Source organism: Mauremys mutica, chromosome 1 (genome assembly GCF_020497125.1).
Source record: "Mauremys mutica isolate MM-2020 ecotype Southern chromosome 1, ASM2049712v1, whole genome shotgun sequence".
NCBI lineage: Eukaryota > Metazoa > Chordata > Testudines > Geoemydidae > Mauremys > Mauremys mutica.
In genome coordinates, this window is record NC_059072.1 from 153,726,485 (window position 1) to 153,741,106 (window position 14,622).

A 14,622-nucleotide genomic window follows, 5' to 3' on the forward strand; every position below is an offset into this window, starting at 1 on the left:
ATCCAACCTGCCAGCCGATTTAATCTGGCCCTCAAGCTCCCACTGGGGAGTGGGGTCTGGGGCTTGCCCTGCTCCCACGCTCCAGCCGAGGAGCGAGGTCGGGGGCCGCTCCATGTGCTCGTGCCACAGCTCCTGAAGCAGCAGCATGTCCCCACTCTGACTCCTACGTTTAGGGGCAGCCAGGGGGCTCCACACACTGCCCCGTCTGCAGACGCTACCCCTGGAGCTCCCATTGGTCGGGAACTGCAGTCAATGGGAGCTGCAGGGGCGGCGCCTGCAGACATGGCAGTGCACAGATCCGCCTGGCCGCACCTCTGTGTAGGAGCCTGAGGAGGGACATGCCGCTGCTTCCGGGAGCTGCTTGCGGTAAGTGCCACCCATAGCCTACACCACTGACCCCCTCCCATGCCCCAACCCCCTGCCCCAGCCCCGATCCTCCTCTCACCCTCCAAACCCCTCAGTCCCGGCCCAGAGCCTACACCTCCAGCCGAAGTCCTCACGCCTCCTGCCCCAATCTAGAGCCCCCATCCGCACACTGAGCTCCTCGTTTCTGGCCCCACCCCAGAGCCTGCATCCCCCACTCCCCTGTGCCCCAACCCTGATCCCCCTCCTGCCATCCAAACCCCTCAGTCCCAGCATGGAGCATCCTCTTACACCCCAAATCCCTCATTCCCAGCCCCGCACCTCCAGTCAGAACCCTCACCCCCTCCTGTACCCCAACCCCAATTTTGGGAACATTCATGACCCGCCATACAAAAAGTTTGCCAACCCCTGATCTACAGGGGTGCTACTTGGAGAGGAAGAAAGAGTTATTCACCAGTAACGGTGGTTCTTTGAGGTGTGTGTTCCTCTGGTTACTCCACTACCCACCCTCCCAGGAAAGTAAAGGAAACAGACATACTTGATGCTCAATACAGAGGGCCTCAATCCATGACTGGAGCCCCTATGTGCTACCACAATATAAATAATTAATAAGAGTGTTTAGTGCTATATATTATGGGTAAGATTTTTGAAAATGTCTGTTAAATAATTCCTGAGTTACTTAGACACTTTAGAAATTCCCAACCCATGTGAAAACAAAGCTCACTCTTTGTTAAATGGTAGAGCAAGTAATATTTAAAGAAGGAATTACAAACCCACAGAGAGAGGGGGACACAATAAAAGTAGATAAAACCAATTTTATGCATGAGTGTAGAAAACTGAGTTCATTTGTATGTTGCTTCTTGATGCTTTAAAAAGGGGTTGTTAGAGAAATTTACACATTGACTCACTCTTTGTGTTTCCTTATCTTTAAAAAGGGATAGTGTTACTTACCAACTTACTTTATATAAATGTTATGATTATTAATTGGCTGTTCTGCATTTATGTCAGTTGGAATGTGTAAAGTGCTGTATAAATAAAATGCTAAGTATTATTTTTATTATTAGGTCATGGGTCTGCTGTTTGCTTGGCACAGTTCACCTACTGTACAGAATTGTGTGTCTATTAGTGCTCTACAAAGAATTACCAGAATGTCTAACACAAATTGTGAACTGTAATGAAATGGCAGGCCTTCTGGAGCTCTTCTCTCTTCACCTTTGGTGTATTATTCATATGTTTTTAATATATGTATCATGGAGCTAAAGATGGATAAGTACAACAGTATTAGATCATCTAATCCACTTCCCATGGGTCAATGCAGGGTTGTCTCCTACAGAATATTTTCTAGCAGTGTTTCTCAAGTGTTTTCCTACTGGGAAGCCAACTTTTGGAACTTGTGGCAACCTCCCCTCATTTTGCGTGGCAAACCAGTGTGCTGTAGGCAAGGTGTGCCCTGCCTTGCCACATAGTAACTTGCTCTGTTGGCAAGCCCTAAATAATTCCTCCTTGCTCTCCTGGAAATGTACACCCTTCCGATATTTGTAGATTGTTGTCGTGTTATTGCTTAGGCAAGTTAGATTTAGGCCAAGATTTTTAAAAATGGATGTTGTGCCATATATAGGCACTGAAATCAGCAGCCTGAATTTCAGAAAGGCTGAGCACCTAATAGCTCCCACTGAAATTAAATTGACCTAAGTTACTGTTTATGCTTTCAATAACTCCTGGTTAAAAGAGCACAGTTTTATGTCCTTTGACACTGCTGTAGCATGTACAATGCATCACTCCTCTTTACTGGAGTATTTTAGATACTCTCGAGACTTTTTTGGATCAAAGACTGTTCGTACTAGTATATAGTCTGCCTATTGTAACTGATAGAAATAGAGTAACCATCAATATGCTGTGGTGAGTTTGAGGCATAGAATGTTCAGATAAGGAACTAGATTATAAAACTGCATTGTCTGAGTAATCCATATTAACTGAATCAAATATTTCCCTTCCTCAGATGATGAAACATGCCTGGGAAAATTACAGGCAGTATGGATGGGGGCATAATGAACTCAAACCCATTGCCAGGAAAGGACATTCCACCAACATATTTGGTAGGTTATACTTTCTGTTACTTTGGTGCTTCTGTCCTCTCCTTCCTTCTCATAACGCTCTTTTAGAAATTCCATATGAATTTTCTTAGTATAGTACACTGTACTGTAAATATTATAAAATACTGTGAATCATTTTAATGACCATTCTTATCCATGTAGAAACTGTTTAATGGGATTTTTTGTGACAAATGCTTTTAAAACATATTTTATTACTACAGTTATATTGCTGAGTTTGGCTTATGAACAGTATCATTTTGATGTGCATACCAGTTGTAATAATGTGGTAATGATGTTTATGAAGTGCCATATATGTTACTCATTGTGAAATGTGTAGAAATACAGCATGCCTTCTCCACATGCTTGAAGTTAAACTCTCAAAATTTAAATGCAAGACACATAGAAAAACTATTCATAAGAAGATCAATTTATGCAGTAAGTGGGTCTGAAGGAAGAAAATGTAGGAATTTAGGAACAACTCTAAACTTAGGAGTTGAATGTAAAAAGAGTAGAGCTCAGAGCACAAGAATATGGGTTTTAGCAGGTATGAAGTTTTTAAAAGGCTTGAAGGTTTAGTTCCTGACAATCTTGGCTAATAGCCATTGATGGACCTATCCTCCATGAATTTATCTAATTCTTTTTTTGAACCCAGTTATACTTTTGGCCTTCACAATGTCCCCTGGCAATGAGTTCCACAGGTTGACTATGCATTGTGTGAAGAAGTACTTCCTTATGTTTGTTTTAAACCCGCTGTCTGTTAATTTCATTGGGTAACCCCTGGTTTTTGTGTCATGTGAAGGGGTAAATAACACTCCCTATTCACTTTCTCCACAACATTCATGATTTTATAGACCTGTTATATCCCCCTTAGTTGTCTCTTTTCCAAGATGAACAATCCCAGTCTTTTCAATCTCTCCTCCGATAGAAGCTGTTCAATAATCCTAATCATTTTTGTAGCCCTTCTCTGTACCTTTTTCCAATTTTAATATACCTTTTTTGAGATGGGATGAGCAGAACTGTAAACAGTATTCAAGGTGTGGGCATACCAGGGATTTATATAGTGGAATTATAAAATGTACCATCTTATTATCTATCCCTTTCCTATTGATTCCTAATATTCTGTTAGCTTTTTTGACTGCTGCTGCACATTGAGTGGATGTTTTCAGAGAGCTATCCAGAGTGACTCCAAGGTCTCTTTCTTGACTGGTAATAGCTAATTTAGATTCCATCTTTTTGTATGTTCCTGATCACCTTTTTGTATGTATAGTTGGGATTATGTTTTCCAATGTGCATTACTTTGCATTTATCAACATTGAATTTCATCTGCCAGTTTGTTGCCCAGTCACCCAGTTTTGTGAGATCCATTTGTAACTCTTCACAGTCAGATTTGGACTTAACTGTCTTGACTAGTTTTTAAAAGGCTTGAAGGTTTAGTTCCTGACAATCTTGGCTAATAGCCATTGATGGACCTATCCTCCATGAATTTAGTTTTGTATCGTCTGCATACTTTGCCACCATTACTGTTTACCCCCTTTTCTAGATCATTTATGAATATGTGGAACAGCACTTGTCTCAATAAAGATCCTTGGGGGACCCTGCTATTTACCTTTCTCCACTGTGAAAACTTACCTTTTTTTCCTACTCTTTGTTTCCTGTCCTTTAACCAGTTATTGATCCATGACAGGACCGTCCATCTTTTCCCATGACTGCTTACTTTGCTTAAGAACCTTTGGTATGGGAGCTTGTCAAAGGTTTTCTGAAAGTTCAAGCAGCAAAGAGTCCTGTGGCACCTTATAGGATAACAGACGTATTGGAGCATGAGTTTCGTGGGTGAATACCCACTTCGTCGAATGCATGCACCCACGAAAGCTCATGCTCCAATACGTCTGTTAGTCTGTAAGGTGCCACAGGACTCTTTGTTGCTTTTACAGATCCAGACTAACATGGCTACCCCTCTGATACCTGAAAGTTCAAGTACACTGTAATCATTGGATCAGCCTTGTCCACATGTTTGTTGACCCTCCCAAAGAATTGTAATGATTCTAATGATTTCCCTTTGCAAAAGCTATGTTGACTCTTCCTCAACAAATTATATTCATCTAAGTGTCTGATAATTCTGTTCTTTAATATAGTTTCAGTCAGTTTGCTTGGTAGTAAAGTAAGGCATACCAGCCTGTAGTTACTCGAATTACCTCTGGACCCTTTTTTAAAAATCAGTGTTACGTTAGCTACCTGTCAGTCATTTAGTACAGAGTCTGATTTAAATGATAGGTTACATACCACAGTTAGTAGTTGGGCAATTTCACATTTGAATGCCTTTGGAACTCTTGGGTGAATACCATCCAGTCCTGGTGACTTATTACTATTTAATTTATCAATTTGTTCCAAATCCTCCATTATCGACACCTTAGTCTGGGACAGTCCCTGAGATTTGTCATCTAAAAAGAATGGCACAAGTGCAGTGATCTCCCTCACAGTCTCTGCAGTAAAACTGATGCAAACAATTCATTCAGCGTCTCCACAATGGTCTTGTCTTCTGTGAGTGTTCATTTAGCAACTCGATGGTCTAGTGGCCCCTCTGAGTGTTTGGCAGGGTCCCTGCTTCTGAGGTACTTAATTTTTTTTATGTTAGTTTTGTGCCAGCAATCTGGTTCCATTTTGGTTTAGTAGATCCCATTGTTTCTGTATAGGTTCCTCCATTCCCAAAAGCTTCACCAATTCCTAAGAAACCTAAGGGTATGTCTACACTACAAGAGTAGTTCGATTTAACTGAGGTCGAATTTGTGGATTCGACCTTATGAATTCGAATTTGTGTATCCACACTAAGGACACTAATTCGACTTTGTGAGTCCACACTAAGGGGCAAGCGTCGTCATTGGAAGTGGTGCATTCTGGGCAGCTATCCCACAGTTCCCGCTTCCCATTGGAATGCTGGGTAGAGCCCCCAATGCCTGCTAGGGGAAAAATGTGTCGAGGGTGGTTTTGGGTAACTGTCGTCATTCAACCGTCACTCCCGCCCTCTCTCCCTGAAAGCGCCTCTCTCCCGGGAAATCTGTTACCGCACTTTTCTGGTCAGTGACAGCGCGGACGCCACAGCACTGCGAGCATGGAGCCCGCTGCGATCATCGCTGCACTTATGGCCATTGTCAACTCCTCGCACCTTATCCTCCACCTCTTCCACAGTCAGCTGCTGAGAAATCGGGCGAGGAGGCTCCGGCAGCGCGGTGAGGACATGAAGTGTCAGAGTGGCACAGACCTCTCACAAAGCACGGGATCCCGCGCCGCGGAGATCATGGTGGCAATGGGTCACGTTCATGCTATGGGATGGCGATTCTGGGCCCGGGAAACAAGCACGGACTGGTGGGACCGCATAGTGCTGCAGGTCTGGGATGAATCACAGTGGCTGCGAAACTTCAGGATGCGTAAGGGCACTTTCCTTGAACTGTGTGACTTGCTGGCCCCTGCCCTGAAGCGCCAGGACACCCGGATGCGAGCAGCCCTGAGTGTGCAGAAGCGAGTGGCCATAGCCCTCTGGAAACTTGCCATGCCAGACAGCTACCGGTCAGTAGCGAACCACTTTGGCGTGGGCAAATCTACCGTGGGGGTTGCTGTGATGCAAGTAGCCCACGCAATCGTTGACCTACTGCTCTCAAAGGTAGTGACCCTGGGAAACGTTCAGGTCGTCATAGATGGCTTCGCCGCGATGGGATTCCCAAACTGCGGTGGGGCTATAGATGGCACTCACATCCCTATCCTGGGACCGGCCCACCAGGCCAGCCAGTATATTAACCGAAAGGGCTACTTTTCAATGGTGCTGCAAGCACTGGTGGACAATAGGGGACGTTTTACCAACATCTACGTCGGGTGGCCGGGCAAGGTTCATGACGCGCGTGTGTTCAGGAACTCTGGTCTGTTTAGACGCCTGCAGGAAGGTAGTTTCTTCCCAGACCACAAAGTAAGTGTTGGGGATGTGGAGATGCCTACAGTGATCCTCGGGGACCCAGCCTACCCGCTAATGCCCTGGCTCATGAAGCCCTATACAGGCGCCCTGGACAGTGACAAGGAGCTCTTCAACTACCGGCTGAGCAAGTGCAGAATGGTGGTGGAGTGTGCTTTCGGACGTCTCAAGGGGAGATGGAGGAGCTTACTGACTCGCTCGGATCTCAGCGAAACCAATATCCCCATTGTTATTGCAGCTTGCTGTGTGCTCCACAATCTCTGTGAGAGCAAGGGGGAGACCTTTATGGCGGGATGGGAGGTTGAGGCAAATCACCTGGCTGCTGATTACGCTCAGCCAGACACCCGTGCAATTAGAAGAGCCCAGCGGGAAGCGCTGTGCATCCGGGAGGCTTTGAAAGCTAGGTTCCTCAGAGAGCAGGGTAACCTATGACTGTCCAGTCTCTTTACAGAGAAGCTGAACCTGCCCCTGTTTCAGTTACTATTGACTTTTTTCAGCGGTTACATACCCCGTTCACCAGGTTTCCCCCCTTCCAACAGACGTTTAAAAATAAAGTTATTGGAACATTTTTAATTAACAAAGTTTTCTTTACTAACGAATTCTCGTTCAAGGGTTCCAACAGGGACGCAGACTGTGGTGGGTACGGTGTGCAGTGATGTACAGACCGCTTCTATACTCGAGGACTGACAGGCTCCTGCTCCTACAGCGGTCTCTGGGGGGAGGACGGTTACCGGAGGGTGTGCAGGAAGGGATGGGTTTGCAGGAAGTGGTGAGGGGTGTGTGGGAAGGGTGAGTAGGTGTGGGGGGATGATGGCTCTGGCTGGGGCTCAGGGCATCAGAGAGGTTCATGGCTAGGGTGGAAGGGCATGGTAAGGGCAGCCTGCCTTGCCATTTGTGGATGCTAGGCGCTCGGACCCTGGGGCAACATACACCTCCCAGACTGACCTGGGGCAGCAGACACCTCGCAGAGTGACCCGGGTGCCTAGTGACTGCACTCTGTGTGTGACCTGCAGTTGATCCTGCCCCCATGTCTGTACCCTGTTAATGGTGGCTGTCCTATGCAATTAACAAACCCCTCCCCCCCCTTCACACAAAGTCTTCTGCAAAGAAACATGACGGAAACAGTAATGAACAGCAAACTATTTTTAATACTCAGCTACACAGTTGGGGGATGAAACTGGGATTTGGGATCGGGTGAGCCAGGAAGGCAAGCAATTCTCATACTTTAGGGAATGAGAGCTGTTTGGTACATGAGCACTCTGCTGGGGTGGAGTGACAGTTTTCACGGCCCCTAGTGCCCCTCCTTCTTGTGATTTTGGGTGAGGGGGGGACAGGACTTTGTGGCGGGGGAGGGCAGTTGCAGATACAGTTCAGGGGGGCTTTCTGCTCCTGCCTGTGGTCCTGCAGAACATCCACAAGGCACCGGAGCGTGTCTGTTTGCTCCCTCATTAGTCCAAGCAGCGTTGAGTCGCCTGCTGGTCTTCCTGCCGCCACCTGTCCTCCCGTTCGCTGTGTGAGCGCTGCTGCTGAGAGAGGGTCTCCCTCCACTGGCTCTGCTGGGCCGCCTCAGCTCTGGGGCAGGCCATCAGTTCAGCGAACATCTTGTCCCGAGTCTTTTTCTTTCGCCGCCTAATCTGCGCCAGCCTCTGTGAGGGGGATGCCGGGGCAGTTCGGGAAAGAGCCGCAGTTGTGTGATGGGAAAAAGGAAGTGATTTCCTTCCAAAGATACATGTTTGCGAACACTGAACACAGTCTACTCAGTTTCTGTGAACAAGACCATACAGGGCACCTAATCTCATGTGCTCTCAGGACAAGTTCGAATTTTCGGCATTCGCTTTCATTGCCTGGGGTCTTGCACTGGAGATCGGACAAGCGGGGCAGGACAGCAGAATCCGTATAGCAGCCAGGCCTGGTAAGCCGTAAACTTTAGGCTGCTTAACAGTTAATGGATAGCAGTGCCCTCCTGCTGCAGGCAATCTGGAAAGCATAAAGTCTGACCCTGTTCCAGCCCCTCGCGGCTGTCCCCGGGAAAGATCCCTGTATGCTTTTCCTCTGCAGCATCCAACACGTGGCTGTTAAACGACGGTCATTGTTATGCAAAGGAAAAGTCAAGCATTCACAATAGTAACATTAAAGTAATTCCCCTAATTAGATGCAGCAGTCGCCGAGCGAGATCACCCTGAGGCGGGTCTCCAGGAGAAACAGAGAGCGCATGCTGCGTGAATCCCTGCACAGACCAGGGCCCTATGCTGCCATGCTGGTCGAGGCAATGCTCCCACTATACCTCAGGATGGCCTGGCGCGGAAGAGTGTGCTTCCACGGAGCACCCAATAAGGCACCTCTCCCCAGGAACCTCCTGCGGAGGCTTTTCGAGTACCTCTCCGAGAGCTTCGTGGAACTGTCCCAAGAGGATTTCTGTTCGATCCCTATATGCATTGACCTTCTTTTCATATAGTTTTTATTCCTGTTTTGTTAAAAAATAAATGTTTACATGTTTATAGCACTTACCGACTGATCCTTCCCCTGATTCGGAGTCCGGGTTAACAGCCGGGGAGGGTTGGTAGGGGATCTCTGTGAGGGTGATGAAGAGATCCTGGCTGTCGGGGAAAGCAGTATTGTAACCGCTGTCGCCTGCCTCGTCCTCCACAAACCCTTCCTCATCTTCCCCATCGGCGAACATCGCCGAGGAACTGCCCGTCGACACTATCCCATCCTCAGAGTCCACGGTCACTGGTGGGGCAGTGGTGGCAGACCCACCGAGAATGGCATGCAGTGCCTCGTAGAAGCGGCATGTCTGGGCTCTGGAGCATCCGTTTGCCGCTTTGATTTTTTGGTAGCCTTGTCTCAGGTCCTTGATTTTCACGCGGCACTGCGTTGCATCCGGCTGTATCCTCTGAGTGCCATGGCTTTGGAGACCTTCTCGTAGGTCTTTGCATTCCGTTTTTTGGAGCGCAGCTCCGAAAGCACAGACTCATCGCCCCACACAGCGATCAGATCCAAGACTTCCCGGTCAGTCCATGCTGGGGCCCTCTTTCTACTCTGAGATTGCATGGACTCCTCTGCTGGAGAGCTCTGCATTGCTGCCAGTGCTGCTGAGCTCGCCACGACGTCCACACAGGAAATGAGATTCAAACTGGCCAGACAGGAAAAGGAATTCAAATTTTCCCAGGGCTTTTCCTGTATGGCTGATCAGAACATCTGAGCTCGGACTGCTGTCCAGAGCGTCAACAGAGTGGTGCAGTGTGGGATAACTCCCGGAGCTACTAAGTTCGATTTGCATCCACACCTAGCCTAATTCGACATAGCCATGTCGAATTTAGCGCTACTCCCCTCGTCGGGGTGGAGTACCGAATTCGAACTAAAGAGACCTCTAGTTCGAATTAAATGGCTTCCTGGTGTGGACGGGTGCGCGGTTAATTCGAATTAATGCTGCTAAATTTGAATTAAAGTCCTAGTGTAGACCAGGCCTAAGTCTCTCTTCTCAACACTATCATCTCATCCATGCATTGAAACCCTGCAGTTCTGCCTGTCTATTCCTGTATGTGGAACTGGAAGCATTTCAGAGAATGCTATGGAGGTTCTGGCCTTTAATCTCCTTTCTAGCAGCCTAAATTTGGCTTCCATGATCTCAGTCTTATCTTTCTCTTTGGTACCTACTTGTTCAGTGACCACCGGTCCTCCCCAGCACTGCACTTAAATCTGTCAAGATGTCTCAAGAGGTCCACAACCTTCTTACCCAGTGAGCACTTCACCATGGAGTTCTCCCAGTCGTCACAAACCCAACTATCTATATTTGTAATAATCGAATCCCCCATTATTATTACCTGTTTCTTCCTAATATCTGGGGTTCTTTCCCCAGGAGGGATGACCTCAGTGCAAGAGCATCATCTGGAAGGAGAGTCCCAAATTTGGATGGGACAGGAGGGTGGCATTTTTGGCTCAAGTTTAGAGAATGTTTATTAAGTGTATCTGGCTCTCACGCTACCTCTCTAAACTGCCTGGCAAAACTCCCCTGTTTGCTGCTCTTGTTCTCTTGCTCCTCTGGTCGCTTAGAAGCTGGCTTTTAAAACCCCTGTTCTCCCTGAATTAGCGCTATCCCCTTGTCAAGGAATCTAATTTAAGATGCTTTCATTAAGTGATCTAATTAATTAAGCAGAACCAGCTGTTCAAATTGAAGATTTTCCCGTCTCTTTGTGGCTACTGTCTCATGAAAAATTAGGAGAGGGTAAAAATCTGTGTGTAATTAAAAAGCATATCATCCCTTTGCATAGCATTGTGCCCTGTGTTGTAGTTCACTTTAAATTCATTGGTGACTTGTGGAGTGAGCCAAAGAAATGGCATCACTGGTTTGCATGTTAAAGGCAAGTCCTTCCTCTGGATGCCTGAATCTGCCAGAAACCAGGTTACAAATTACACTCAAATGAAGCTGATATGATTAAATCTAGATGGCAAACTAGCTGTTCCTCTAATGTGTGCACTCCCTCTTGCCCCTCCCCCTTCACTTCCCAAGGCATTGTCTATACATTTCCATTTTAGTAGGGAGAGGCAATGTGGACTGCACCAATTTACAGAATGGATTTATATAAATCCAAGCAGGGATTCTGTGTTCTCCCTGAAACTGTGGCTAATATTTATTTTGAAAAGGTGTATGACTTCCAGTAATTTTAAATCATAAAGCAGAGTCTGCTAAAAGTGTGAGCTAGGTAGTCAGTGTTTGACTAAGACAAGGTATAGTATCTGTTCTTATCAGTTTAATTTATTTTGATGGACATCTGCAACACCTGCTCTGAAGATGGATTCTTCTGTTGCTGCTTTGAAGATATACTCCGCTGCTGCTACTTTGGAAGAAAACCCTCTCTCTGCTTCTGAGACACCCCCAACTGCGCTCTCAGCAGCTGCTGCTGCTCCTGCATCCTCTACTTCTCAGAAAGCTCAGTGGAAGCCCATCTCGAAGACCACTCTTGGTGCCTCACAGAAGACACGGATCACCAGCAAGGATGTAAAAACCCCTGGGGATATCTGCAGGGAGACCTAGCACCACAAGGATGGCTCTTTGGGACCTCACATCCAGGTGCAACAACTTCTCACCAGCTCTTCAGGAGGAGGATCCCTGGAGAACCTCTCCCACTGCCCAGGACCAGGATGCTAAGCGCTGCCCTGCTGCTCCTGAGAAGGCTGCTACCAGAGGAGCCCCCCCCCCGACGACCCAGAACCAGGATGCTGATCACTGCCCTGATGGGAAGGCTGCAACCATAGGAGCCCCCCGTGATGACCCAGGACCAGGATACTGATTGCTGCCCCGCTGCTCCAGAGAGGGATGCTCCTGAAGGAACCACCTCCTAAATCCAGGACCCCAAAACTACTTACCACCCTACTGCCCGGAGGAAGGCTGCTCCAAGGGGAATGCACTCCACAGCCCAGGATCTTGATGTCACACGCTATCCTTCCAAGCAAAGAGATATCATGGCCAGTGAGTCTAGCACCCCCGCAAGAGCAACTTCACCTCCTCAAGCTTCTCTGCCAGACTGAGAGGAATCATCTGGCAAGTCTGCAGGCACAACAGAGGTCTGCCCCACAGAGGGTGAGGCAGGGGAAGACTACTCCCCATCTACCTCCAGTACCCGATCCCTACAGGCCTCCTCCTCTGCCCCTTCTGCTTCCCCTTCCATGGAGTCCAGACCTTTGGGGTCCTCAGCAAATACGTTCGGAAGGCCCACAACAAACAGATCGCCTTCCGGTGTAGCCACTGCGATCTACCCTTCAAGACTCAAAAGAAATGTAAGTACTATCAAAACACATGCAAGGGACCCTTCACGACCACGAAGGTCAATCCCACTGACACCCTGCGGGTTCCAACCCTGACCCCCACCAACGCTCCGGATTCAGCACCCCAGCCAGCCTCCCCAGAGCCACAGCATGTAAGAGGGGACCAATTGCCGACTGAGGGAAGTGCGACCCCTGCCTTGAGGGCTGACCAACAAGATGATGCCACCAAAAGAACCAGCCCCATCTCCAGAATCCCCACGCTGGATCCTGCCATGAGGGAGATCACCACTATGTCGCAAGTCAGCAACCTCACCAGATGCCTCAGTGGCCTCACAGAAACCATCTGGCACAACACGGATACAAGACGGGGCAGCGCTCCCCAACACGTAACCTCATGCCGCCCTGCTGTAGGAGCAACTAGCACTGCCCCCCAGGCTGCCCGGCAAGATCCAGCCAAAGGAGGAGCCTCCCACAGCCCCTAGATCCCATGGCTGGACTCCACCCCTGGGAGACCCAACATCTCCTCCAAGGTTGCCCAGCAAGACTCCGACTGCCAAGAATCCCATGCCCCACAGAGGACCCCTCAGCCGGATACCGCCTGCAGGAGAACCAGAACCATCCCCAGCGCTTCCAGACACAACCGCGCCCCCGCAAAGCCCAGCACTGGTGCTTCCAGAACCCTTCTCTCTCCTGGAAGATCCAGTGCAGCCTCGGAGACACCGAGAGCTGCCCCCCGCACCACACCAGGACCCCCTCACCCCCAAGATCCACCTGAACACCGCTCTTCAGTCTGAGGAACAACAAGGCCGTCCACGCAGCACCTGAACCTGTGGAGACAACACAGCAGGAGGAGCAACGTCCGTGAGTGAGGGTTGCCACACCGTGGCAATCCGCCCGGACAGAGGAGCTGGCAAAGGCTGACAACTTCGAGAACTTTGAAACCCTGATGGACAGACTGACCACAGAACTGTCTGCGGAAATCACAGCCAGAAGGAGGGAACCCCAGGAGGTCGCATGGACCACTTGCAGATTTTCCGTGCCGAGCCGTAACGACACTGCCAGAGAAGGCAGGAGAGGGGATGCCGGCCACCGCTACGATCTGGCAGCTGAATCCCTTATTCAGAAACTATACAGGACGAACTGCCCATGAGGGAGATCCTCGACGGGACCTCCTTCTACTGTACCATCCAGCCTGAGAGGCTCTACTCCTACTTCAAGGACCCTAACCCTAACTGACGTGTGACGCTCAGAGTGTCTTCTCCTGCTACCCCGGATCAACCTCACGGAGGACCTGGAGTGAGATTTTTCCCCGCAGGAGGTTCTGGCGAGGCTGATGAGGACCAAAAACACTGCCCCTGGAAAAGATGGCATCCGCTACCACCTGCTGAAGAAGTGAGACCCCGGCTGCTTGTTGCTTGCTGCCATCTTCAACAAATGCCAGAAACCTTCATCCAGATCCTCCGGGACCTCTACAAGGACTGCACCACCACCATCTGCGCCATGGATGGAGAGACGGACACCATCCCCATCCGCTGCGGTGTGAAACAAGGCTGCCTCCTCAGTCCCATCATCTTCAACCTGGCCATGGAACTGCTCATCCAAGCCATTTCCAGCGGCCTGACCGGCTTCAACCTGCACGGCAAGAAAATCAGCATTCTGGCCTACACAGACGACCTGGCCCTGGTTGCTGACAGCTCAGAAAGCCTCCAGCAAATGCTTGATGTCACCTGCCGAGCCGCAGAGTGGATGAGCCTCCACTTCAATCCCCAAAAGTGCGCCTCTCTTCACATCAATGGCGGTGCCAGGGCTCTGGTCTGGGTGTCATTTTCCTGATCCAGGGCGAGCTCATGGCCTTCCTCGAGGAGGGAGAGGTATGCCAATACCTGGGCATGCCCACAGGAGTCTGTGTCCGATGGCCCCCTGAAGACACCATCGCAGAGATCCTGCAAGACGCGGCCCAAATTGACTCCTCCCTGCTCGCCCCCGGCAAAAATTCAACGTCCTCAATACCTTCCTGATCCCCCGCATCTCCTTTGTCCTCAGGGGATCGTCCGTAGCCAAGGTGCCCCTGAACAAGGCCGAGAGCACCATCGGACGACTGGTGAGGAAATGGCTCTACCTTCCCCAGAGGGCCAGCACCGACATCATCTACATTTCCCACATGCAGGGCGACGCCAACGTACCTCGGATGGGTGACCTATGCAACGTGGTGGTGATGACCCATGTCTTCCGCCTCCTGACGTGCCCAGACCTGATGGTGAGGAGCATCGAGCAGGAAGCCGTACAGGATGTGGTCAGGAAATGCATCGCCAGGGCTCCCTCCAAGCAGGACGTTGCCACTTACCTCAACGGCTCCCTGGAGGCTGAGTTCGGGAGACGGGTGGGGGGACCTGTTCTCCCTCTGGTCCCACACCTGCAGTGCCTCGAGACGCCTAGAAAAGA

General features: G+C 49.3%; 1 protein-coding gene across 1 annotated transcript in view; it reads left to right on the forward strand.

The window, feature by feature from the left end:
* Positions 1 to 14,622, forward strand: part of MAN1A2 (mannosidase alpha class 1A member 2) — a 307,506-nt gene that overhangs the window by 105,431 nt on the left and 187,453 nt on the right. The window contains exon 3 of the mRNA XM_045000927.1: positions 2,363 to 2,459. Within this exon, the coding sequence (XP_044856862.1) occupies positions 2,363 to 2,459 (97 nt within the window). The remainder of the gene's footprint in view (positions 1 to 2,362; positions 2,460 to 14,622) is intronic.